This window comes from Bombus terrestris, chromosome 9 (genome assembly GCF_910591885.1).
Source record: "Bombus terrestris chromosome 9, iyBomTerr1.2, whole genome shotgun sequence".
NCBI classification, from domain to species: domain Eukaryota; kingdom Metazoa; phylum Arthropoda; class Insecta; order Hymenoptera; family Apidae; genus Bombus; species Bombus terrestris.
In genome coordinates this window covers 6,909,594-6,936,132 of record NC_063277.1, presented here as the reverse complement: position 1 = coordinate 6,936,132, position 26,539 = coordinate 6,909,594, and the positions used below count along the sequence as shown (strand labels likewise).

The 26,539-nt window shown below is 27.8% G+C and overlaps 4 protein-coding genes across 13 annotated transcripts; 2 read left to right on the top strand and 2 right to left on the bottom strand.

Annotated features, from left to right (window-relative positions):
* The first annotated feature begins 798 nt into the window (after positions 1 to 798).
* Positions 799 to 7,045, top strand: LOC100649933 (homeobox protein rough). The gene is made up of 4 exons (XM_003397692.3): positions 799 to 1,565; positions 2,192 to 2,456; positions 4,072 to 4,306; positions 6,314 to 7,045. The coding sequence occupies exons 1-4, from the start codon at positions 1,347 to 1,349 to the stop codon at positions 6,519 to 6,521; spliced, it is 927 nt and encodes a 308-aa protein (XP_003397740.1). The 5' UTR covers positions 799 to 1,346; the 3' UTR covers positions 6,522 to 7,045.
* Positions 7,046 to 7,126: 81 nt separating this feature from the next.
* Positions 7,127 to 17,657, bottom strand: LOC100643287 (heterogeneous nuclear ribonucleoprotein A1, A2/B1 homolog). Of its 7 annotated transcripts, XR_007225103.1 has the most exons (9): positions 17,487 to 17,657; positions 16,338 to 16,549; positions 15,862 to 16,174; positions 15,521 to 15,776; positions 15,190 to 15,405; positions 13,686 to 13,847; positions 7,686 to 8,197; positions 7,523 to 7,620; positions 7,127 to 7,436 (listed from the first exon to the last, which is right to left on the bottom strand). XR_007225103.1 is itself a non-coding variant. In XM_012311892.3 (7 exons), the coding sequence occupies exons 1-6, from the start codon at positions 17,505 to 17,507 to the stop codon at positions 13,720 to 13,722; spliced, it is 1,146 nt and encodes a 381-aa protein (XP_012167282.1). In that variant the 5' UTR covers positions 17,508 to 17,657; the 3' UTR covers positions 7,127 to 8,197; positions 13,686 to 13,719. The 7 variants fall into 7 exon arrangements, 4 of the variants coding, with proteins under 4 accessions (XP_012167282.1, XP_003397688.1, XP_012167281.1 ...); XR_007225101.1 differs by having other exon boundaries at positions 7,523 to 8,197; XR_007225102.1 differs by having other exon boundaries at positions 7,127 to 7,620.
* Positions 17,658 to 18,225: 568 nt separating this feature from the next.
* LOC100643940 (zinc finger protein 468) lies at positions 18,226 to 20,803 on the bottom strand. The gene is made up of 6 exons (XM_012311898.3): positions 20,635 to 20,803; positions 20,193 to 20,557; positions 19,780 to 20,119; positions 19,532 to 19,699; positions 19,286 to 19,453; positions 18,226 to 19,223 (listed from the first exon to the last, which is right to left on the bottom strand). Exons 1-6 carry the CDS (start codon positions 20,801 to 20,803, stop codon positions 18,625 to 18,627), a joined length of 1,809 nt encoding a protein of 602 aa, XP_012167288.1. The 3' UTR covers positions 18,226 to 18,624.
* On the top strand, positions 20,715 to 26,407 carry LOC100644261 (complex III assembly factor LYRM7). Of its 4 annotated transcripts, XM_048408582.1 has the most exons (6): positions 21,310 to 21,480; positions 21,882 to 21,939; positions 25,264 to 25,336; positions 25,405 to 25,475; positions 26,050 to 26,131; positions 26,197 to 26,407. In XM_048408582.1, the coding sequence occupies exons 3-6, from the start codon at positions 25,300 to 25,302 to the stop codon at positions 26,313 to 26,315; spliced, it is 309 nt and encodes a 102-aa protein (XP_048264539.1). In that variant the 5' UTR covers positions 21,310 to 21,480; positions 21,882 to 21,939; positions 25,264 to 25,299; the 3' UTR covers positions 26,316 to 26,407. The 4 variants fall into 4 exon arrangements, with proteins under 4 accessions (XP_012167286.1, XP_003397697.1, XP_048264539.1 ...); XM_012311896.3 differs by lacking the exons at positions 21,310 to 21,480; positions 21,882 to 21,939 and adding an exon at positions 20,715 to 20,846 and having other exon boundaries at positions 25,246 to 25,336; XM_003397649.4 differs by lacking the exon at positions 21,882 to 21,939 and having other exon boundaries at positions 21,309 to 21,480.
* Positions 26,408 to 26,539: the final 132 nt, after the last annotated feature.

Below are 26,539 nucleotides of genomic sequence, written 5' to 3'. Positions count from 1 at the left end.
AAACACTGTACGTCGTTTTTGTTCGATTACGAATATGTATAATATGAATTGCTACGGTTATAAATATATACGGTATATTTTACTTACAAAATATTAACTGTTAAAATATTCAGTTTCAGCACAAATAATTTACATCGTTATTTTATAATATTAAATTTACATTATACCCTAAAGTAACTTTAACGAGTAATCGCTTCGCTGATGGTTCATGATTTTTATAAATCTCTCTATTGGCAACTGGAAATGACGTTATTTAGCAAGATTAACATGAAATCCAAAGAGAATTCATCCGCGTCATACATTAAATGACAGCACAAACTAAAATCAAACTGAAGTATTCGGCTGAGATACAAAACGTTAAAAAACACGAAAACTATTAAATAGATTCGTTTAATCGTCACACGGTTAATATCTTGTTTCTAATAAGTAGATTCGTCAATATGAAACGAAGCTTACGTTACTGATCCTAATCTAAAACTATTTATCGCTCGGTTACACGTTTATTACCAACATATTCGAGTTTCACGGTGCAATTAGAAATATGTAATAAAGTCGGTTTCTCTTCGACTAACCACAAACGTCTGCAGGTGCTTTTTCGCAAAGGGGCGTTACAACGATGACAGAGAAATTATCTGAAACCGAAGGGATGGGGGTGGTATACCACGCATAGTGGGGAACATCCATGGGGTAGGGAGTACGAGCACCGAACATCCCTTCTCTCTATTTTCATACTAACCATGAAGCGAGAGAATGGACGTTGCAAGCAAACTTCGACTCAGATACGTGTGCAACCTCGCACCGAGTCATTCGGTGCTCTTTCTCGAGGTATTTTACGTACAAGTGTCCTATCAAGAGTGTTCCAACAATTTTCCTCGTTATGTGAACGCTATTCGTATACGTACATGAACGTATATACACTAGCGCGTGCGCGCAAACGTGCACTTTCTTTAAGTTTTAACACGTTGTTACATATTTATTTTGCATATTTCTTGTACGTGACTTTGGTCCTCTGAACATCGTGAAAAATAGATGTGCACGTACGTGAATTTTACAAACTTATTCGCTACGCCTAGGATCGGAAGATTTAAAGTGACGTCAAAGAGGATGCAAATTTCTATTCTTTGCAAATTTTCATTCTCATTTTGATCTATCTACAACGAATTGAATGAGTTTCGTGCAATGGCAAATTCAACATCGATCGAGTTAGTGGCATACAAGAATAAAATCAAAGATTTGAGAATGACGCAGGAAATAAAGACGACGATGTATATCGCGCTTAAGACGAGTCGTTTGTAGCTTTTGTACTTTTATCTTGAAACTGGAACGCGTCGATAGAATTTGACTAAATGTCGACGAAGGCAGAAGGACCATCATCTCCAAGACAATTCTTCGCGCGAATTTATGGACACCTCGAAGCGAAAAAGGTCGATGATACCGATAATGATCACGAAGAAACACCTAAACCGAAATCAAGTTTCGACTTTACTTCGAATATACTTCTATACAACAGAAACACGTTAGATGCGGACAATTCGTGCAATTCTTCGAACGATGATGTTATACAAGTAAGAAATAACTTTTCTTACATGTAGAAACCTCTTTTGTTCGTTATTGTTTTCAATACTTTTTCTGGTTCTCGTTTAAAGGAAGCGTCCGATCTATAATTACTTCCTTCTCTTCGTTCAAACATTTTTCTCCAATATTAGCTCATTAATTACCTACATAATCTTCCTTAAAAGTATAATTCTTTTGCGATTTCCAAATGAGGATTATCCTTAGATGAAAACAAAAAGTATATATTTTTGATATTTTTGAAACATATTTTAATTCTCATTGAAGAACGATTAAAATCTATAAAATAATATTAAAATTTCGAGAAATCTTGACAGTTAATAGATTAATTTTTATAGTATCATCTTAGTGTTGGCCATTCCCAATAAGATTCGCGATAATTTTAGTAAATAGACTAATGATCTAAGTATATTTGACAATTGTTTTGTTATGTAAAAGTTCGAGATAAAAGCCGAGTTCAATAGACGAAACATTTTTAACGAAAATTTTAAAGATATATTAATAAATATGCAACTATGCAAAGACAGAGACGTTAAATTTATTAACAAATAATATTTTATCAAGTATAAGATAAAGGATTAGGACAATTTAGGATTTAATAAGATAATCTTCTGCGTAGGTAATGGGCATAAAAGAAAGATCCACGGAACGAGGCGGGAAACAGAATAGCAATGAAACGAACGCGTTAACGAATGACAAGGAGAAGAACTCGAATTTCTTTAATTTAAGATTACCATTGTTTCACGAACTTCATCAATCCGGACCTACTAATAATCCTGTATTTTTATCTCAAGTTGCATATCCGTCTGCGCTTCCGCCGCATTTTCATAATTTACCATATTTCCCAACTTCCGAACACCATTTGCAAGGATTCTCAGCTTTCTGTAAGTATTATTTTACTTTTCTCGTTAATGTTAAAAATTATTGACGTAAGTAGCGCAACATCAAATGTATTTTAAACAATAATCGTAGAAGTGTTGAATTACAATTCTTGATTAATAATTGAAATTAACATAAACGATATTCTAATACGTTGTACCGCAGAAATAAATCTGATCAGTAAATTGATTTATTAAAAAGAGTTAAAGTTGAATATATCATTCTATTGTCGTTCTATCTTCTTTTCTCTATACATAATTATTTAATAAAATTATTGATTTTTTCAAATATAGCGTATTACGCAATTTGTCTATTCCATGATGATTGCTTAAGAGTTATTCCCGATAGAATTTCAGTATTTACAACTACATTTTTACAAATATTTTGAAGTTACCACATTGCAGATTATTGTAAATATTTGTATTGTATTTATTTCAGCCTGATGGCCTAGGAATTGGATAAATTAAAATGAAACTTACTAACTACAATAGCATAAAATGTATATCAATTCTTTTGTTATCCTTCCTCTTTATACCTTTGTATAGACATTCTCTCTATTACACTTCATTCATTCCGCCATTCATTATCTATCTATTCTTTACTTGTATTTTATTTCCTAATAATTGCATAGATTACTGTAGGGAAACATTTAAAATATAACTAAAATATGCTACGTAATCTTACAGATAATATATCTACATTGTACATGATATAAGACAAATCGCGTTTCTGTTAATCGACATACTAGAATTAAAGAAATTTTGCTTTCGAATTCTATTTATACATCTTCTATAATTACTTTTATCGCCAAGAAATTTGTATTCAATTATTTGTTCCCCACAAAAGTGAAAAAGAAATCAAATTTAAGAATTCGATTCGACTCTCCCAAACTTATTTGGGATTTATTAAATTTAAATAGCTAATCACAGTCTCTTATTGACTTGCACTCATATAAAAGTACATTGTATACATCGAATGCCAGAAGTTATTATAATTATAAATTTAATCAAGATTAACAGGAAGCATCATCTATTTCAGTTTTTACACGTTCCTTGAAATCCTTAAAACACACCGATAATTTGTCGGCAATATGTATTTCAATATTTTATTCATTTCCTAAAGCTTTCCATTGATAAGTGTTATTACAGCAAACATGTACAATATAACACAATACAGGTATACGCACACGTTTGAATGGATTTATTCCGCTTCGCCACCTCGTACCGATGTTGTGATGAGATTACTGGACGCAGTTGGCCGCATTTCAATGTGAAATATACCTTGCTATATTTCTGCAAACCCAGTGTTACTCGCCTGCCCCTTAAGCCGTTGTCACGGCGAGGCTGCCGAGAATCGCTAGCGTGTTAAATGAAAAACAAGAAAAAAAAAAGAAGCACGCAAAATGAAAATACAATAATCTGTGAAAATGTTAGAATTACAGGACAAATTAAAATATTTTCTAAATTAATAGGCTTTTGACCATAAGTAGGTTAATACATTTTTCCTATAGGGAGTAACAAGCTGCATTATACATTAAGAAATATTAATATACGGTAAATAAATATTTTAGCGTATAGTAAAATATATCATTTAAAAGAATCTCTTGTTTATATTGAACAGTAGCTCGGAAAAGGAGGAAAGAGGGACGACCACGAAGGCAAAGGACCACTTTCAGCGGGGAACAAACATTGAGATTGGAAGTTGAATATCGTAGAGGGGAATATATTTCTAGAGGACGAAGATTTGAGCTTGCTACATCTTTACATCTTACAGAAACGCAGATAAAAATTTGGTTCCAAAATCGTCGTGCAAAAGATAAAAGGATAGAGAAGGCGCAACTTGATCAATATTATCGGTAATTACTTACATGAACTACGTGTTAAATATTTAAGTAGAGGTTCGTTAGAAGTATACAAAACGAATAACGTGTCAATATTTAAAAACTATATAGATAGATTAGAATTTTATTTTCTCTAAATTTTTCTTTCTTTTTTTTTATTTATAATATATTTATTTAGTTATCGATACCGATTACCTGATTCTTCTATCAAAATCAATGTGCCTTCATTAGTTTGGTGCCTCATAGATCTTCGGTTATGAGTACTATTTGGTGTTGCACGTTCAATTTTGTGAATAACTGTATGTATGTATTTGATAGATACCAGGAACTCTGCAAAATTAATTACATATTCGCAGCTTTTGTATAATAACTATGATGCGAAACATAGATATCCTTTGCACTTACAGACTCAAACGGTTCTAAAATTCGCTCAATTTTGAACACCTAATGAAACTTGTAAAGTAAGTATATATTAGTTATTACTAAAAATGAATATTCATAAGATTAAAAAATACATGTTGCACGGGACGCGGTATCGCTTCTACTATAGAGAAATGACTCGTTACAAAAAAGACTGCAAACTATAAACGCTTCTTTTCTTACATAACTTTTTCTTCATTGGCTTCAGTTCATAAATATTTAAACTCTGTTCACGACACTGAAAAGAGTGATCCTTAATGGAATCCTGTTATAGTCATCGAGAATGGTTTTCTCCTTTGATAAATTATGCCAATAGTGTTGCATTTTTCTACATTTTATTGTTGCATGTGATCCAGGACTTTAGAAGATGTCTCGGAATCAGCCTTAAATAAACATTTCAAAAAAAGAACAAACTTTTGATGCTTTTCTGATTTTAGTATTGATTGTTTGTGCCAACTTTTTGCTGGTTTTTTGTTTTCCAGAGGTGGGTATACGTTGTTTTAAAATAATTTTTCGTTCTAATTTTAGTTTAATTCTTACAATTAGTGCGTTACGATGAGATGATATAAGAGTATGTATTGCCAACGATTCGGAGCATAATCCTATGTAAAGGGATACTTATCGCATTGGAAATCATCTCGTTTTCTTTTGAAGTACAATCGATCCCTATCTTCTTTCCCCATAATTCTCTGCTCTTTACTATTGCAACTCTTAGTATGTATTATTTCGTATTACGTCTAATTCTATTATAGATACACACATTTAGTTAACTCGTGTCGTATGCATATGTATGTATATACATGAAGAACATATTTGATTTCAATGGATTTTCTGCATCACTTGTGTTGCTCTAATTTGATCGTATGGACTTTCCCACATAAATTACTACGATTTCGAGGGATATAAATAACACATTGAAGCTTGTAGAACTAACGCAAATATGATAATATTATATAAGTAACAAAATATGTTCCTTGAGTACTGGTTATTAGTTTTTATATATTTGAATATTTGTTGTGCATATTTTCAAACTTATAGTTAATAATTAATTAATTGATATAAAGGTAGGTTATATGCAAAGCATAACAAAATATTGCAGTTTTCCTGCATGAATTTATGCACTTACTGTTTGGCCAAGCAAAAGTACAATTTCTGGAATGATTATTTTTCAGTGATTTATGTATGTCGTGTATGTCGTATTGCAGCTGTAATGTTGAATTTTTTCCTAGGTAGAAAAGTAAATATTATATCTTTTCTTTTGAAGTATAATCGACATATATAAAAGTGACACGAGGTAAAAGATAGGACTATGTCTTATAAGGTAACATAAGGTTTGAAGTTTACTAAAAACCGTTGCATGAACTATTTTGCATTCATTTATGTAGAAAGGGTTACAGAATTCTAGGAGTAATTTAGTTGATATTTTAATATTACTATAGTCAGATAACTAATAAATAAAGTATTAAACAAAATTCTTTTATTTTTTATTTTCACCTTATTCTAATCACGTTAAATATTAAATATTGAAACATAATCGCAATTGAAATTATGTATAATAATACTATAGATAAATAATTATTTTGAATACATTACGTGTTGCAGAAACTTCGCAATTTCCAGTGGAATGATAAATTTGCCAATTTATGGTAGAAGTGGATTCTGTGAATTCTGTTTTTATAAAAAGACTTTTGGATCTGCAAGCAGTCACTCCTGTACTTCGACGAGTCCTGTTACCGGAACTTTTACAAAACCGCAATGTAATGAAAGTGAAATATCAGATAGTAGATCAAATGTACTATTTTCTGTTTGAAGTTCGAAAAACTAAATTTTCTACTACAAGCTATTAACAAATATGTATTAAGCTTCAATAGAACTTATTATATTTGTGTTTTATAAATAAGTTACATTAAATAATTGTAACGATTTTAAGAATTAATGCATTATTTTGTGCAAATCCGATATTAAACTTAATATTTTAAATTTAAAACAATTGCAATCCATTGTAAAAAGATTAGTAGCAAATATGCTAAAAAATTTGCAAAAATAGAAAATCCTAGTATTGTTAAAGAATTTTAACAATTCAGATATAAATTAATATACAGTAATAAAATGTGTATAATACAAGCGATTTAACAGATAACAATATATTAATTCAAATAATCTTTAAATGCGTTGAATTGCACATTAAAATACTATCTTTTTATACATATACTGGCGACATATAGCATATTGCTACGTATTATTAAATGGTCATTTAAAATGTAACTGTAATTTGTAACAATAAATAATAGTAATACAAACAATTACAAATTGTAATATTTTCTCATTATTTCAAGATCAAACGCAGAAAGATATGACATATTCCAAGAGAAACATGACAGAAAGGTAGAAGGATATGCATGAATAACAACCACATACTGAAAAAAGGTTTATTACATTAGAAAAGTTTTCCAAATTACATTGCTGAAAATTAATGTAAATAATTAGTTCTTTATAATACATAATAAATTAATAATTACGTTATTTAACATTTTTCTTACAATATTAATAAACATGCTTAATGAATCAACGAGTAATCAAACTATAAAAGTTTGTTACTCATCTTTAGGATCTAGCTAATTTTCCTTCATCCCTTGTTATTTTATTCCACTCTAAAAGTTGAAAATTGATTATTTTATATTATTTTACCTGTGCAAAACATTAGTTTGTGTAAAATAGATGTTTCCTAAAAATACCATTAACTTGTAATACTTAACTATTTATTTTTTTTTTCAAAATTATGGTAAAAAAGTATAAAGAATAAGATTTTACCTTTTGCATAATTTTTCTCTTTTACATTGAATTTCATTATCCATTTAAATATCAATGCCTTAACACTCTGTAATATTCTTGTACATTTAGTTTACTCTCTGCAATAAATAATCTTTAAGATATAAATAACAAAAAATATGTATCTCAAAAAGTTATGACTTACTTGTTCTAATTTGTAACATTTGTTAATTTTTTAAATTGGACACTTATTTTTTATAAGAGCATATAGTTTCATAAAACTTACTCCTTATTGGTCCATGACTTATTCCCTTTCTAAAAGACTAGTTATAATATATTATATTACATGAACTTCTCAAGGGATAAGCCTGTCACATTCAATAATGATAAAATTAATTTCAAATTTAGGCACCACTATGACATGTCCACATACTGCATATAACTCAATTATACTGCACAGAATAGCATAAATTTGTTATGTGACTTTTTAAATCACATACGCTTTTTAAATATATTAGGTAAACTATTAATTTATATATAAAAAATTTATATTTGTTTCCTTTATCTTTTGAACCCTTAATATAATGTACGATTTATAATTATGATAATCTTAAGAATGTTAAATATTATAATAGTATAATTGTAAAATTAAAAAAGCAGTAGATTTCAACTTACCTCCTATGACGAGTGACAACGGTAGCTGTGACACGGAGCGCTCTGAGAGTACCAGCCCAAATGGTAAACCAGAAATTAATGAAAACGAAAGATAGCAGTTAATATACAAGAAGTAAAACAAAAACAATTTCTATCTCTTGCTTATAATTCATATTTAAGCCAAAATAGATCTTTACTATTTAAACATTTATACATTCTTAGCGCGTATTGATATAATAGAATATTATAATCCTTTTATCTCTGATATTTTATATTAATAATGTTTCATTGCCATAAATAATAAGTAAAATTTTCAAATATCAAGAAAGATCAACTTCGTAAATAAGAACTTATCTTTTTACTTAAGTTTTATTTAACATATATAGTGAATAACTTAAAGGGCTATGTACATCCAGATAAGGTCCAAAAGTTAATGTTTTCAAAATATTCTTACAATTTTTTTTAATTTGAACTGTAAGTGATAGTGAAGATTATACGATTTGTTCAAATGAGTTCTTTTTGAAGTATCCGAAAATGATATTAAAAATATTTTAATAATCATTCAGTAATAAATTCCCTAATCTTATAACAGAATTGCATAATATGTGTCTTATTCATCAATGATGCAACAATCTTAACTTCATTTCCCAATATTTTGCAACACAATCTATGTAACTGTCCAACCTAAGTTTATTCTTCTGCGTGATAATAAATTTATAGAAACAATCTTCAAGATAATTACTTCTTTGCCCTTTAGATGTGTTTAGCCCTTTAATAAATAAATAAATAAAAGTAAAATATCATATTCTGATCTAATCTTTCATTTGAAAAAATATAATGATTATATTTTAATTAGTTATGCTTAATTATAAACTATTGTAGTACTTATAATGTTCATTTCCACATGTATAAATTTTTTCCATTTTCTTCCCACCATAGAGTTTTAGTATATTAAAAAAGAAATTTATAATTTTACTAATACATATGCTTCATTTTATATGTATATGTTATATACATAAATAAAGCATAATACATACATATGTATATAAAACATAATACATTGTTTGATACGATACAACAAAACTTGATAACAATATATGAATAATAACTTTTATTTAACTATTTACTCCTTTGTTTTTGTAAAAAGAAATAATCATTAAATCAATAGCATAATCTAATAGAAATATTAAAAAACATTAATATCATGCACAATCTGTCATTTAAAAACCCCTATGTCTAAACAAATGAATCTAATATTCCTACCTGTAGTTGTACGACAGAAGCTAGCAAGAAGCCTAGCAAAGCCTAGCCTTGCTGTGTAGTTCAGAATCCCTTTGCTCTGCTACCTGCCCGTTTTTAGTCTCTTCTTTCATTTTCACTCTTCTAACATTCGATACTAGATACTTGCTAGATAATAGATCTAACTAAGAATATTTTCAGGTACTGAAAGCTTAATATACCCAAAAGGTATTACGTACCTACTTAATTGCTTATTCCATTACTACCTAATAATCACGTTTAACGACACAAATCTATTATATAACAATAGTAAAAAAAGAAAACACCATGTTACTAAACCTAACAATGACAAACAATGTCTAAAAAAAGATAACTGCAGATTAGACCAAACGAATGTATATATTAAATCAAAACTAGTTAAATAAACAAAATTAAAATTCATTTATCTTGGCAATATATAAGAATTTATCTATAATCAGTGCCGTGCAATATCTGAATAAATACTGTGTATGAGATATAATGTACTACTGAAAGAGAATTTGAAATTTGTAGATTCATCCAATAAGCATCATAATCATATCTGTCCTTTTTATTTTTATTATCTTTTAACTATTATTTTTAGATACAATCGAAAATTGCGAATGAAAATATAAAACTAATTAAAAAATTTATACTACTTGGTTATAAAATATATTATATTCTTAATACTGCAAAATATAAAATGTATGTTGCATTTATGGTGATGATTACAATACAACCTGTATTGTTTTATGGAATTCAATGAATCATTTAAGAAAGCTTATAGCTCCTCACTATCATTTTTGATTTCCTATAATAATAAAATATAAAAGATATCCATTCTTCATATTTCTTTACTTTCAACTATTAGTTTGAATAAATAAAATTAAAACATAAAATAATATTCCAATTGTACATTTATTACTATTTGCACCACACTGATTAAATGATGTATCTTCCGAAAGTGGATTTAATTAAAAGGGATACGAGATAAAATTAAGTTACAAATTAAACCATATCTATTAAAAAATATACACATTTCAAATTATTGCTATATTTGGAATATGATCTAGAAACACAATCTCAATGAACATACATATCACGGTAACTAATTATAAAACAATTTAAACTTTCATGAAAAATATTTCGTACATTTTTCATGACTTTTAATGTTTTAGTAGCAGATAAGAATATTTATGATAATTTTTTCTTCATAAAGTTGCTCATATTTTTAGCATACAATTTATAATAGAAGACTGTATATAAAATATAATATTGAACGTATCCCTTTATCCATAAATCCATATTTGTTATACATTATGAAAATTACACAAAATTAGTCACAGATTGTTTATATGTATAACTTGTTTAATACTGTGAATACATATAAAGCCCTTAGTTGTGCTTCCACTGACTACACAGTTGACAGAAAATACAAGAATGCTTTCTATATATAATATTTAAAAGTTCTCATTAATATTTGTATATAATAACGAAATGTACCCTTATCTAGCTATGTTTTCCCCTATTCCTTTCAGTGATACATATCTTGTACTTTTGACTTATCCTATGCTATGGACATTATATTTCATAAATTAAAAAGTAATGTAGAAGGTTCTGGTCATTTTTATTAACTAGCTCTTAAAACATTACAACTTAAATAATTAATTAGTCTAGGTAACCTACGAAAATGCTGACTGATATTCGTAATATACCCGGTTCTTTTTCGAATTCATTAATTTCATTTCATATTAACATTTTCTTTCACGCATCTTTTTTCCTTTTATCCTGAGATGTTTAATCTATATAAGAACCACCTTGTGTATAGTGAAATAAGTCATCATGATATCAAACCTAAATTCTTACATGCACTGCTATATCGATATATTCCATTAAATTAGAGAAACAATCGTGCTCTCCAATGTCTAATATAAAATCCTAGATCTATGATCATTTTTCAGAGTGTTACAGTAAATATAACAAAATGTTACAAATTTATTATTTGGATGGCACGGATGTATCCCTAGCCATAGTAACTGAATAGTCAAATTAATCCATATCTTTTTCTCTAACAATGAACATAATTACACGTTAATAATTGTTTCTTTCTTTTTGGATATTATATGTGCCACACAATGAGTTCAGGCACAATCTAGAAAATTGTGATGCAATGTTTTCACATAGATACTTGAATATGTAAGATATATGCAATAGGTGCTAGATACCAAAAGAAATACAAGTAAAAGCCTCCCTCACTGTGATCTATTAAGATGACGCTTCTCTGTCCTGTATCCTGATTGTCCTGCCTGGTCTTGTCTCTAGCCTTATAGCCCTGCCTGCTCCAATACTAAACAGTACAGAAGTACTGGCGACTAGAAGACAAGTAGTAGGTTCACCTGAGGTTCAAAAGTCATAAATCTATTAGTTCAGATGATTGAAAATACTCAAACTGTAAGAATCTATAAATTTTGAGCTAAAAATCAAATGTCATATAATTATTTACTATTATTTACTATCATTTTAAGAATATTTCCTTACAACATTTCTTGTTATATGACTAACATATAGTATTAAGCAACACATCATTTCAATAGAAATCTTATCAATACAGATAAAATATGAAATTTCTATTAACAGTAAATACAATCATAACTAATAATTAGAATCATTTAACATAAGAAAATCGTCTTCAAACACATAATTACAACTACTTTTGCAGAAAAGATATAAGTATATCAATATAAACAAGTACTAATTAATGAAGTGCTAATTTGTTATCATTTGTCAATGCATAATATATTTCTCTAAATAAAAATAGATCTAACAAATTATTTAAAATTTTTAAGTAAATAACAAACTGATGTAATTATATAGTAAATCAATGCTACTGAAGATATTAATTCCACATAACAAATTATGTATAACTAAAATATATTTAAAATGTGTTTCTCAAATATTTCTCAATAGTATTTCTTGATATCTCATACATACTATTTTACCTATTAAAGTAATTAAAGTAAAATAAGTGAAACCTAAATCAAAAAATCATTGTGCACTAATTCTAAATAAGTAATATTTCTTAATTTTCTTACAATAATTTTAAAGCATTAAATGAATACTTTTGTCAATACATTTAAGTTTAGAAAGTATATTGTATTAATTGAAATGTATATGAAAACAAAATTTCATATCTTAGTTAAACATTATTGCCTCATATAGCGCATGCAGTCTCCAATAATTTATTTCGTATAAACTACAATATATATATATTTATATAATAACAGTTTGCCTAAAAACATTTATCTGATACTATATATCTCATCTCATATATATACATTTTTTAAAATTTTCCTAATGTAATTTTTGCAGTGCACAATTTCTTATATGTAATAAATGTCAATTAAAAATAAATCCATATAACTGCCTATATAATTTGCATTCACATGATTCCTATATTTTTGGAATTAAAACTACATAATTTAATATTTATAAATAAACTAACAAACAACAAAATGTTAAAACAAAACATATGGATATTTTTATCGAATATAACATTTAAATAAATCAAATTTGGCTAACAATTCTGTTCTACTACTGTTGCCTGTTCCGTTAACCAGAAAATACTTCACTAATATATATAGAAATATTCTATATATAATATGTATATAGAAACTATCTTTGTTTTTAATTTCTACAAAATAAAAGAATTTTCTATTTATTTGATAATATTGCAACAAGTACAAATACTCGTACTTCAAAATTTGTATATTAAAAACCCAAGTAGATTTCAATAAAACATATAATTCCATTTTTATAAACGCATCAAACATATATAAAAATTTTAAAGTTTCTTGCATATGTGAGCACGCGCGCACTCGTGTGTACTTTGTAATAAAATAAAAGCCATTGCATCGGAGAACTACTGATACAAATACTCTTTAATACCCATTTATTCTCTCACTTAATTATAACTAATCACTATTTTGTAAGTAATGGTTCCTGATTGTACTTGATGTATTTATATAATTATGTAAAACATAATAATTGTTTTTACAGTTCAATGAAGCTCTATTTAAAATTACTCAATGCATCTATTAAAAAAGTAAATTAAATCCCGTGAAATACTTATTTATAAAAATAAGTTTCATGTAATACATGTATCATATTACTCCAAGTTATGTTTATTTAATATTTCTGATTTCAAAATAGTAATAGTATTTAAATATAAGTTATATATAATCATTTTAATATATCCTAAAGAAAAGAAAAATAATTATAGTAAAATTTTGCTTACCACGTGAGGGAAGTAACCATGGATAACGTGTATTTTAGTATCTTCTTCCACCACCACCACCTCCTCCGCCCATGTTTCCGCCACCAAGAGAACTACCGCCATAGCCTCCTTGATTACCGTATCCACCACCACCACCTCCAGAATTTCCACCACCCATGGGACCTGAAAAATAAATTGTAAAAGGTTAGTAAAACTGTTTAAAATTACATAAGATTCTATAAGATGCCACTTATTTCATAACAATATAATAATTATACAAATCTTACTATCCTAACAATAGTGAGAGATGAAGCATTTTTAACAAAATTAGATTAAATTATTATTGTACATACAGAATGTGATTAAACGATATTAAATGTAATAAGCATTTTACAATCTAATATTTATACTTATTTAAATAAAAAAAAGAAACTACATAGAAATGATAATGTAATATTTATAAATTAATATTTATAATTAATATTTATAAAAACAATAATTTCTACGATAATACCTTTATAAAATAATAATTTAGCATATTATGAGCAAACTCAATTCGAACAGAATAAAGGAAATGGACAAAGGCGATCCTTCTCACTGCAACATCGCGCCTTATGTCTTAATCTAACTTATATCAAAAATATACTTATTCAATTTCTTTGATTGTGGCGTTTTCCAAATAACATTAAATTCACTTGTTGAATGTTATTATTAACATTAACTGTAATTAGGATTAATCTTACCACGCTATGTAATTAATTATTGAATATCTATCAATATTGCAATGATATGTGAACTTTACAAGAGAATCACACGAGTGTTGCATATCAACTTCAATAATACTCTGTATGTAGGTAGAAAATAAAAAATATGTAATAAATATTCATCTATTAATGTAAGCTTTCAATAATTCATAAAATACTTAATTATCACATTCCATGTACTGATACATGATGCAGTTATATTACCGTTTCAGGCAAGATAATACTCTAGTAATAGTAATGGTCATAAATAACTGCAAATTGTAAGAAATACACAATCATGGTTGCACCAAGTATTCATTAGTGTCTATAAATTCAATAATATCAAGAAAATGAAAAAATTCTATGCAAACTCATATTCTATGATCCTACTTTCAAATGATGTGAGATATATAATATTCTATTCTATATAAAAGTATAAATTTTAATGTTGTTAAATAACCTGCTAGATAATAAATTTCTGTACTAATTACACGGATAATCGAATATTTGTAAAATATTTTTTAATTCTCTACTTACGAAGTTTAACTGGAATCGATATATTACACTTCGTTTGTGAATACTTAATTAGTAATAAAATATAAAATTGTACTAATTATAAGCTGAACGCTCCTTGTGCAACTTGTTACGGTTATCAACAGTAGTATATCACATATACTATAATATAATTAAAATACGTTATCACAGCTAATAAATGCAAATCTACGAGTAGTTGCTCAAGGCACGTAACAGACGCGTTGGCTTTTGAGAAGGACAGAAGCAACCTTGTCCACCAAAGGGTGGTAGCCATCTCGAGTCTCCAGACTGTCGGCCACTAGGACCCATATTAATACCATAGGGTGCTGGTCTTCCAGAGTTGAAATTATTCCGTACTGGACCACCGCCATAGCCTTGCTGGTAACCTCCGCCAAAGTTATCGTTGCTCCAATTTCCGCCACTATTATATCCACCTTGACCTCCTTGACCTCCCCAGCCACCTCCTTAAAAATAACGTTTATTAGTATTTTGTACAAACTTAATGTACTATAATATATTATTAATGAATATATTAATGTAATACTTAGTAAAATGGGAAAAGTATATCTTTCTGCGAACCTTTACCTTGATTCTGATTCTCCCAAGGGCCGTTACCGCCCCAACCTCCTTGATTACCTCCACTATAACCGCCCTGATTACCACCATTATTCCAATCTCCGCCGCCTCCACTTCCTCGACCTCCCCAATTACCGCCACCCTGATTGCCACCACGAGGTCCTCTTCCTACATTCTGTCCTCCTCTGCTACCACCGCCACCACCACCACCACCACCACCACCTCCTGATGCAGAAGCCATCTCTGCCTTACTTAAAGCCTGTTATCATAAATGTGTAATAAAATCTGAGAATTTACAATGTTTCTTTAAGTCTAAATAAATAATATGTCAATATTATTCTTACCTTTTTAACGTCTACATGTTTGCCGCGTATTTGATGATTTCGTTGCAAACAAATTTTGTCCACAGGATCATAATCATCAAATTCAACAAAACCAAAACCACGTTTTTTGCCAGTTTCCTTATCTGTTACAATGCTAATTGAATTTATGCTACCATAACTTTGGAAATATTGTCTAAGGTCTTCTTCTTCATGATCATCTTTTAAACCACCCACAAATAATTTTTTTACTGTTGCTCCAGCTTCAGGTCTACCAATTTCTTGTCTAGGAACAGCTCTTTTAGGTTCAACTACACGTCCATCAACTTTATGTGGTCTGTAATTTGAAATAACAAAAAAGAAAAATATAAATGCATATATTATTATGCATTTCACTTTTGTTATTCCAAGCAATTTAGTATTAACATATTATTAATTTTAATACTTAAAACATAAATATATGGATTATATTAAATTGCTGTAATTTTATGAAATATAACCTTGCATTTTGAGCATCATCTACCATATGTGCACGAGAATAAGTAATAAATCCAAATCCTCTGGATCGTTTTGTTTTTGGATCTTTCATTACAACTACGTCTACAATTTCCCCCCATTTTTCAAAGTGTTTCTTTAAAGAATCATCTGTAGTTCTATAATCCAATCCACCAATAAATAATTTCCTAACATGTTCAGGTTCATTTTTCCCATCCTGAAATAAAAAATATCATTAAAACTAAAAAAATAAAATGTTATAAGTATTATAATTATTATTGTCTTTATTAACATATTAGTTCCAAAATTACTTCAAGTTACCTAAAAATATTGCAATAAAAAAATAAATTTCAACATTCATATAATATTTAATTACTACATATGTATATATGACTTATTAAATATAAATTATTAAAAGGTTAAGCTCTACTAACATTCTAATCTATTGTATTACAAGCTACATTCCTTTTCTTGTAAAATATTATATACATTATTATCATTACTTTTAACGGATTCTATTAATTTATATAATATAAATGTAATAAATAACTTAGTAATAATACATTACGAATAATGTACAAATTATAAAATAAATAATTTACAGTAATGTAAGAAACTAATAATAGATGCCCAATTAATAAATTTTAAACGTTGCAACAATTTTATTGAAAAATAATATAATAGGATATATTTCGTAAGACTGAGATTAGTAATCTTAAATGGCGTAGCGTCAGAGACCGCCATGCTATAAAAGAACGACAGAAATACTTCTTCGCGTATTATTTATATTAAAACAAAGTAATAAATATTCTAGCATTTTTATAATACTAATTGCGATATTTAATTAATTTTTATATCAAAATTACTCTGGTAGTTCATTTATTGTAAGAAATCATAAAAGACCTTCAATAAGTCACAAAGTCTGCAAAGAATATAATAAGTTATACACATAAAACAAATAATAAAGATTTTACAAAAGCTTAATAATAAGTAACAGTATCACGCATTATACGGTATACGTATGTATAAGGACGTGAAGGCAAAGTGAAAAATTAATTAAATCTAGGTACAAATTCTTATCTTTATACATATCACTTTTACAAATAATAAACTATTTTTTCCCAGACAAAATTGATTTATAAGTTTTTACTTACTTCGTGTTCCATTTTAACCATTTTCAATATAACTGAATGGTCAAATGTTCTTCTTCACTACAGAATACACAAAGAACCTCAATAAACTTGTGTGTGAGAAATGGAGATAGCGCACATCGGTCGATCGATTATTATTCCTTCCAAATGCTTGTGTGAACCCCAAATGCGCAAACAGCCATACAAAATATTACAGACATGCGCAAACCTTGTATTATTTATTAATTTACTGTTTCAATAAGAATTTTTCAGAATATTAGGATTAAATATTATCTAGAAAAATTGTATGCATTAATTGATATATTCCTCAATATGTATTAATTACTTATGTTAAAGGAAATTATAAATCATTTTTGTCGTATTATACATTGTCTTCATAAAAAATAAAAATCATGAATTGATAAATTGATTATTTTATGTTATATGATTACATTATATAATTATATATTTATACATATAAATTATATACATTCTAGGTTAAAAATACGTCTTTTCTTGTAAAATATAATAAAATAAATATGCAGTGTTTATACATGCAGCGCCGGAAATGTCAACCGTCATTAGATCAAACTACGTACAAATGGCGGTTACAATGAGAAACTGACTTTTTTCAAAATTTATTACGTATGAAATTAAAGTGTATGAAAATAAAAGTAATTATATAATAATTACTTTTATTACTATGTTCCTTAATTATTCTTAATTATTCTAAGGATTACAGTGGTTAAATAAAATTGACGGATTCTATTATCTCTTAGTTTTATTCTTTTGTTTCCTTTTTAAGATTTTCTGGCAGTGAAATATTATATATTATCTAAAATTACCTCATGCCAGCTCATACATAACTTTCGTCCACACCCTTTATATTACTACACGTGTATAATATTTATATATTGTATATAATAATGTACATATATAAATTGCTATAAAATGTTTCAATATTTGCAAAATTTATTTACTTTTAATTATTCCTTTAATATTACTTATATACGCTTTCTTAAATTATTTGCTATTATCTTAAATTTTCTATTTGATATCTTTAGCCTTACAAATTTGTTGTTTTATATTATGTGTGAAACCTGTTTGTAGATATCTGACTTTTGAATAAAATTTTAGTGTAGTATTTTTTGTGAATAAAATACTACTGGTTAGAATTTGTGCGAGAAATTTGATTTACAAAGGCAGGATATGGTTTGTCTGTACAATTCAAACAATTTCTAAGAAAATAATTATGACTTGACGCATTTTGTGGGTATAATTTTTCCTCAATACGTTTATTTATTACCACTGCTTCAGCAAGAGGTATTGGTTCTGTATACGTAAATGTCTTTTTTTTGGTATCAGACTTATCATCTAGTTTTTTAATATTAATTGGTCCATTAATAACAGAAACTGCATTACTCACTTCATTGGTAGTTCTTATAACAGGTGTGATGTTACCCATTGAATCTAATCTAGAACTGATTTGGTCACATGAACTTATGCAAACCACTGATACTTTAGTTGGAGTTTTTGGTAATAAATTGGAAGCAATTTTTTGTGTCTTTTTTGTCGTTTGTTTTTGTTTAGTATTCAACTGTTTGGCTTTTGTTAATTTTATTTCGGTTTCAAGAATTGTACTCTGTATCTTATTATTACTAAAAGATGGACTTTCTGGATGATGATGTCTAATATGTCTGTGTAAATTATCTTTCCTTCTAAACACAGTTTCACAGAATTTGCAAGAAAATGGCTTCTCATCTAAAATAAATTTTATACATCATTGTAATATGATATATCATATTTTGTTTAGTATGACATACCTGAATGAACTGTCAAATGACGTCTTAATTCACTTTTAGATAAAAATACTCTACTGCAGTGTGCACATGAGAATGGTCTATCTTTCCCATGTATCTTTTTATGACGAATTAACAATGATTTATCTTTGAAGCTTTTATTGCATTGATCGCATACATATGGTCTTTCATCTATTAATAAAATAAAGCTGATAAATTTAAGATAACTTAATAGTTGCTCAGTGTTTTTTTCTTTGTATAATTACTTACTAGAATGTGTTTTTAGATGACGTTTTAAATTGGTTAACATCCTGAAAGTTTTTTCACATGCTTTACAAGAATATGTGGACGTTTCATTATGTGCATCTAAGTGATTTTTTAAATCATCTTGTTTGGAATACCTTTTATCACATTTAGGACATGTAAATTGTTTTTCCCCTAAAATTAAATTATTGATATTTTAATAAATCTAAATAATGTAAACAAGATGCTTATATTGTATTATAAAAACTGAATACCATGTGAATACATGTGCCTATTAAGCTTATTTTGCTGAGGAAATGCTTTGTCACAAAGATTACATTTATATGGTTTGTATCCTCTATGAATTCTTTCATGATATTCAAAATGAGACCTTTTAATGAAACTTTTATCACAAAAAGAACATTGATAAGGTTTAACGCCAGTTATACAAGCATCATGATAACATTTTCCTTTCTTGTTTCGAAAAATTTTATTACATATATTGCATTTATACTTTTCTGGTGTCCCTGGTATCACAGTAATATGATTACGATCATGACATTTTATTGATTTACTTTTTAATTTCTCTTTTTTTGAATATTCTGTTTTAACTTCCTGTAGAATTTTTTAGTGTGTATATAAAATATGACGACTTTTAAATATGAGATATATATTATAGAGGACTTACCCCATTGAAAATTTCTGCTGTTTTATTGCTAGGTGATTTTAATACTACATTATTACTTAAATGTGGATACACATTTAGAAGTATATTGTTCGATTCTATGTTTGAAATATATAGTTTGTTTGACACAACATTGTTTTTAATCTCTGTTGTAGAAGATTTATGTATCTCTTTTGTGTTATTAAATACATCTTCAGGATATAATTCATAGTTATTTATATAATCGACAGAAATCAATTCAATATTATTTGCTTTGAGTTTGGAATTTTTATTAATAACTAATTCCAAGGGTAATACGTCATTAGATATATTACCTTTATCAGAAGTAGAAGCATTATTTAATATCTTTTTCTCTGAAGGAGAGCAATCTAAAGCAAAATATAAACTAATTAATAAACTTATTATAATTGTTAATATTAAATATGAAATGTTATAAATTTTCTACCATAATTTCCGATATTTTGTATACAATGCTCATTTATACAAATTTTGCAACCTTGTTCTTCATATATTAAACACATACGACATTTAATGTGTCCGCAATTATCTTTCACAAGTCTTGTACGTGATGTATTTATTATTTGCCTACAACTTGGACATTCTTTGTTCATCATAAGTATTTTTATTTCCAAACGGAATAGAATACTTTATTTGTTGGTAAATATAATCTTATTAATTATATTCAACTTAATTTTTTTCTTTTATGTATGTATGTTTGTTTGCTTCCTATCGCGTTTTTTAAAATCTAGTGTATCAAATACACGTACTAACATCTGATTTATATTGTGCATATAACATTTTTATTCCATTCACAATTTAACAATAAATATAGTTAGAAAGTTCTATAAGAAATACGTGATATATATATATATTTATTTATTTATTTCATATAAATATTTATATTTTAATCTATTTTAAAAATAGGTTAAGGTAAATTATAGGTTCACATTCAAGAAGGCAGTATACATGAAAAAAACATTTTACAAAAATAACAATTTTTTAAAAATAGTAATTTAATATTTTGGAGTATAAATTTAACCTGGGTGCAATTTAGTATTAATAAGAGACATTACTTATACACACATATATATTTAATGTAAATATGATAATGATGTAAATCTACTAGTGCTGCCTCAAATAGAGGAATATTTAACCTTACTATCAATCAAAGCTATTAATTCGAAGATTTGGCTTTGCTAAATTATTTTTGACAATAAAATAAAAATTTACGTTACACTTATCAACAGTTTCCTTTTACATTAAAAGCATGGGAGATAATCTGCGACTAAAGGTAACGTTTGTCATTCAACACTCTTTTAACATTATTTTGGAGGTTATGACTCAATCATTCAGTGATTTCTTTATTTATTTATATTTATATATGGAACATTTCAGTTTCATGTAGGTAATTTTGTAAATAGTTTAAGTAATATATCAAGTGATTTGAAAAGTTAATAGTACTATGTTAGTGGTCAATTTTTCATTCTTGTTTGATTATATATATATATATAAATATAAATAGAGAAAAATTTTTATGTAGATAATAAAAAGGATAGCTTTGTTTAAATAAACGCTAGTTTTATGTACTTATGTATTTATTTATTAGTATATAAAACAGCAATTCTTTGACGAGATATTACAAAATGTACCATATTTGAGTTATTGTAATGTGGTAAAATTATTATGTTATAGCTATTATAGCTAACAAATATGGGGTTAATTGGATACATTCATCAGAACAATTAAAAAGGCATGTTCATCATTAAAAGTAATTCATTAAAAGATTTTCCAAGCTTTTTGTAAAGCAATAAATACAGTGAACAAGGAAGAAAGATCTCTAAGATAAATCAAATTTTGTAATAATACCTACAGTGTTTGGTTTTAATTTAATTAGAAAAATATTACTAGTATGTTAATGAAATTTCCATTAACGAAAAATTAAAGATAAAAATATTTCGTTGTTGGTTAGTGTCGTTTTACTAATACGAAGGCAATACGGGCTTGAAAGGAAAGCTGCTGGGCTATAGAAGAGATAAAACTTGAACTTACAACATGCAATCTTTTGCATATAAAGGATCTTTACTGTAACTTCACTTACTGTTTTAATAGATTTGCATTATCTGTTAATGTTAATTTTTTATCATTTCTTTGCATTTGTTGTAGGATTCTGATTTTATTGGTAAGAAGAGTTTAGTTGTTTATTATAATATTCAGTTATTACAGTATATGCCAGTACATGTCTATTTCCATTTTTTCATATTTTATTCTTTTTGATGCTAACTAATTATTTGTATTAGGATTTTTTAAATACGAATATGACAACTAATGCAAATATTGAAAACGCTAGAAACAAGATTCTGGCGGCAAGCGACAAAAGAAGATAAGTCGAGTAGTACATATATAGTGAAAATTACTGAACTGTTCGGAACTCGGGAACTCTACTTAGCGAAATAGAGACGAGTTTTTTAAGCTCCTCGTATTTTGTCGATAAGGACGCATGTAAAACAGAATGAGTAAAGGAAGGAAAAAGATAAGAAGTAGTCGGCAGAGTTGAAAACATTGATGAGAAAACACTATTGCAACGACGACTATAAAAATAATTTCAAATAATTAAATAATTACTATGAGGTAATATACAATATTCTAAATTATTTATGATAAAAATGTATTATTTTGATTTCTATAATTACATTTTACCGACTGATATGAATTCTTAATCAGTCGGTATCTTTCTTAGGCTTTTTAACTAAGGCAGACGTACGCCCATTGGGGAACTTTTTCATTTCCAATCCCTTTGCATATATTCCCAATTATCTAGATAATCTAGTATCTAGATAATTTTCTTTTCTTCTTTTATTGTTACTTTTTACTAGTCTTTAATGTCTAAGAGAAGTAATTTTAAAGCCTGTATCATTAATGCTAAACCTATCGACACTTCGTTTATACCTATCCCTACCGCGTGCGATCAAAATGACCGGTGATTAAAGAAGTAATAGTTTTTATGATTTAATTTAGATAATGGTTAATTTATAACTGGATGTATATAAAATGGTCATCTTTCATAAAATTTCGTTCAAATTTACTTTTGTTTAATTTCAATTATAGACTTAAATAAAATTACTCTCTTATTTATATAGAGATATATCTTATTCAACTCCGCTGTATTTTTTACAAATTATCTTATTATCAAATGTACATTTGCTGCATACATATTTCCCGCATCTTAAACAAATTTTCGTAATTTTCTAACCTTTACAATTTTTTATTCGACAATATTTTTCTAGTAATGAATCTGAACTTATTGATAGTTCTATTGCATGGTTTTTTCCCCGCGATTCTTTATACGAAAGTAATGTATGCACCATGTTTGTAACAATTTTGTGACTTCTCTATAAATCGGTACCATACTGTAAATATCATTGCAAATTTATTAGTTCGTAAACGTTGGCTTCTTTCCTCATAAACCTTGTAAATCTCATAATTTCAGCAAAGTCATTCCTGCTTATTGTTTTTGAAAAGAATGCAGGTCACCAAATTTTATTCCACAAATATGAGACATCTAAATTCTTTGCTTGATATGCACCGCGGGTGTATAGCAGAGCAATAAATGCATCTGCGACGGCGATATTTATACGAAAATATTGATGAATATTGGCCGTTCTCCACCAATGGTTACTCGAGGGTAAAGTTGGGAAAAACCCACTTTTTTGTGTTTTATCGCAATGAGCAATAACCCTAAGAAACTCCTCGACTTTTAAAATGTTTGTAACAATGGACCGTAAAAAATTATTAATTTTATTCCTTAGGATTATTATGGGCCTGAGTTGATGTCTTGATAGCTGGTGGTCATCTTGATCGAGGGATAGATTATGATTTATGACAAGATTACGGGCATAACAGTTGTTATTATTTGTTATTACTGATTTTGTTTGTCATTTGACCTTGAGATAGCCTTTTTTTTTGTACTGATTACATTTATATTAAGATTAACTAAAATATTTTGTCGGCCAGTCAAATTGACTGCCCACGATAGGCAAGGTAGAATACAATTTTTTCTTAGAAGAGAAAAAGGCAAACTAAAAGTAAATACTGAAAAATATATTGTATGCATGTTTTAGTCAGAAATTATGAAGCGATATGATAACGTTTAAATATGGTTAAATTTGTAGAAGTTTGAAAACGGTCAATTTGAACGGCGCTGGTAGGTTTAGTGCTAATATTTTTATACATCGATATAAATTGTTTCAATATAAATTTATAAGGCGCTATAAATGGTCCAGTTTCTCTCTCGAAATGCCATATTAGATATCCCAAAAATTGAAAAAAATTGTTTATAGATTTAACTTTCTGTTATATTCTTATATTCCGTGATTATTGACATCGAGATTACATACGTTAGAGCAATGGACTGTAATAATATATTGTAGATAATACTGCTTATAATAGAGTAAGATATTTCTTTACGGCTGATGAACAATTTGAAGGTATTGCAGAAACCGGGAGTAAACATCTCTCCAGGCAATTACTAAAATTAAAAAATATAAGTTTTTATGCAAAAAAAGTAATTTACACCTTTCTCTAAAATTTCTTCGTGAAATGTTAATTAGTTAACAGTTACAGCAGTTTCCTCCAGTGTAACACTGTTGAAAAGGAAGAACGTGAAATCGCCGCATACCCAAATCGTCAAGTGCTGCTCCAAACGCCTCGTCAAACGTCAATGTGTTAATGGAAATTTTGTAAAGATATTTGTTAAACTTTCGTTTGACTAAAAGAGATTGAGGCTAAACATTATATAGTTTAGTGGTTTCCAATATCTCTTTCATCCTTGCTTGCTGCCCTTTCCTGCATTTATCGTTGTCGACAAAATATGTAGTATTTATTTACTAAGAGCTTGGAAAATCGCGTCTCACGCGTTAGTTGTTTTAATCTAATTTTGAATCTCGAAAGGTTACTAGACATGAGATACGTTTTATAACAGCAAAATTTCGTATCTGTGCAATAAATTCTCAGTAAGTGTATAACGAAAAATAAAGAATTGTTTATTTATATTTAGTAGATTATTTGTCTCCTTTAGGTCTTACGCACATTTAAAAAACTGCATCGTACGCGGATGGCTACTTTTCAAGGTGATGACCATGCATTACAAGGTACAAATATTTTAACATAGTTATTAAATATTCTTTGAATGCGTAATATTTGGATAAATGTTACTTAGTTACAAGGAATAAGTTAAACGAAGAGTACAAAAAGTACAAAAATGTCACAAACCCAGCTGCTATTGAAGAGGTAAAATTTTGATTTAGAAATATTATATACGACGGTATAAGCTGATACAAGTCACGGAATCATAAAGAGATTTAGAAAAACGATGGAAATGCTTATTTTCGGGATACAATATGATATAAATTCGTCAAGTATGCGAACAAGTTTGAGGACTAAAGGAGACATTAATCCTCTTTATTCTCTTCACTTAGGAATTTCATAGGATGTGCTTTAATATTTTATTATGGATTTGTGTGAGCAGGAAGGTTAAATGTTTAATGTACAATTTTTCTTATAAAGTACAGGATCGTTTACGGTATGAAAAGTTATAGTCTCCTCAACGATTATTACTGCATGCCCCGTCGTTTAGGTTGCCCAATATTCGTTTGTATAGAGAAGGTTGCCGCGTTTCAGGCACATTTCGCCATTTTTCCTAATGTTAATAATTAATGAATATATTCTCAAACGCAATTATTTTACTCTTTGTTTTCGTTTTATCTTGGCTTGTTGAAGCACCTCTTATATTTTCTACTGCTTAACCATGCAAAATAAAAGAAAAAAGATATTTAATATAAATGTTAAATGAATATTGTTTTAGCTAAACAAATTTGCGGAAGAAGTAGAATACGAACTACGAACAACAGTAATTCAAGCAGTTGAAACAAAACCTGGAACTTTCGGTAATATTCTTAAAATATGAATAATTTATATTATTTCTTTCCAACTTAGTTTCATAATGTTCTAGAATTACGTCTTACACCTGATAAATTGATAGATAGTGTACCTTACAAGGATGAGGAATGTAACAGTAGTAATAAAGATGTAGATCTAAGTATATCCACTTCAAAAGATAAACCAAAATAGTAATCGAAAATGTAAAACAAATTCTGATTTTGTAATATGTTAGATAATTAAGTCTAGAATAAAAAGAGAATGTGTTGCTTTATGAAAAAATATGCTGATGTAATTAATTCTTTAATATTGTCCTTTCTAATACTTGATGATTATTTTTAACACTTGTTACTCTGAATTTTCTATGAATATTAAATAACCATTTCCAATATTTTCAAAGACACATTGCACAAATT

Coding starts and splice junctions, on each gene's coding strand:
- LOC100649933 (XM_003397692.3), top strand. CDS start 1,347: ATGTCGACGAAGGCAGAAGGACCATCATCTCCAAGACAATTCTTCGCG. Junction 2,457..4,071: donor GCAAGGATTCTCAGCTTTCT/GTAAGTATTATT, acceptor TATATTGAACAG/TAGCTCGGAAAAGGAGGAAA. Junction 4,307..6,313: donor CAACTTGATCAATATTATCG/GTAATTACTTAC, acceptor TACGTGTTGCAG/AAACTTCGCAATTTCCAGTG.
- LOC100643287 (XM_012311892.3), bottom strand. CDS start 17,507: ATGGTTAAAATGGAACACGAA. Junction 15,406..15,520: donor GAATCAGAATCAAGGTAAAG/GTTCGCAGAAAG, acceptor GTTATTTTTAAG/GAGGTGGCTGGGGAGGTCAA. Junction 13,848..15,189: donor ACCACCCTTTGGTGGACAAG/GTTGCTTCTGTC, acceptor TTTATTTTTCAG/GTCCCATGGGTGGTGGAAAT.
- LOC100643940 (XM_012311898.3), bottom strand. CDS start 20,803: ATGATGAACAAAGAATGTCCAAGTTGTAGGCAAATAATAAATACATCA. Junction 20,558..20,634: donor ACAAAATATCGGAAATTATG/GTAGAAAATTTA, acceptor ATTTTGCTTTAG/ATTGCTCTCCTTCAGAGAAA. Junction 19,454..19,531: donor TCATCTAAAAACACATTCTA/GTAAGTAATTAT, acceptor TTTTATTAATAG/ATGAAAGACCATATGTATGC.
- LOC100644261 (XM_003397649.4), top strand. CDS start 21,457: ATGGGAGATAATCTGCGACTAAAG. Junction 25,337..25,404: donor TGATGACCATGCATTACAAG/GTACAAATATTT, acceptor AATGTTACTTAG/TTACAAGGAATAAGTTAAAC. Junction 25,476..26,049: donor ACCCAGCTGCTATTGAAGAG/GTAAAATTTTGA, acceptor ATATTGTTTTAG/CTAAACAAATTTGCGGAAGA.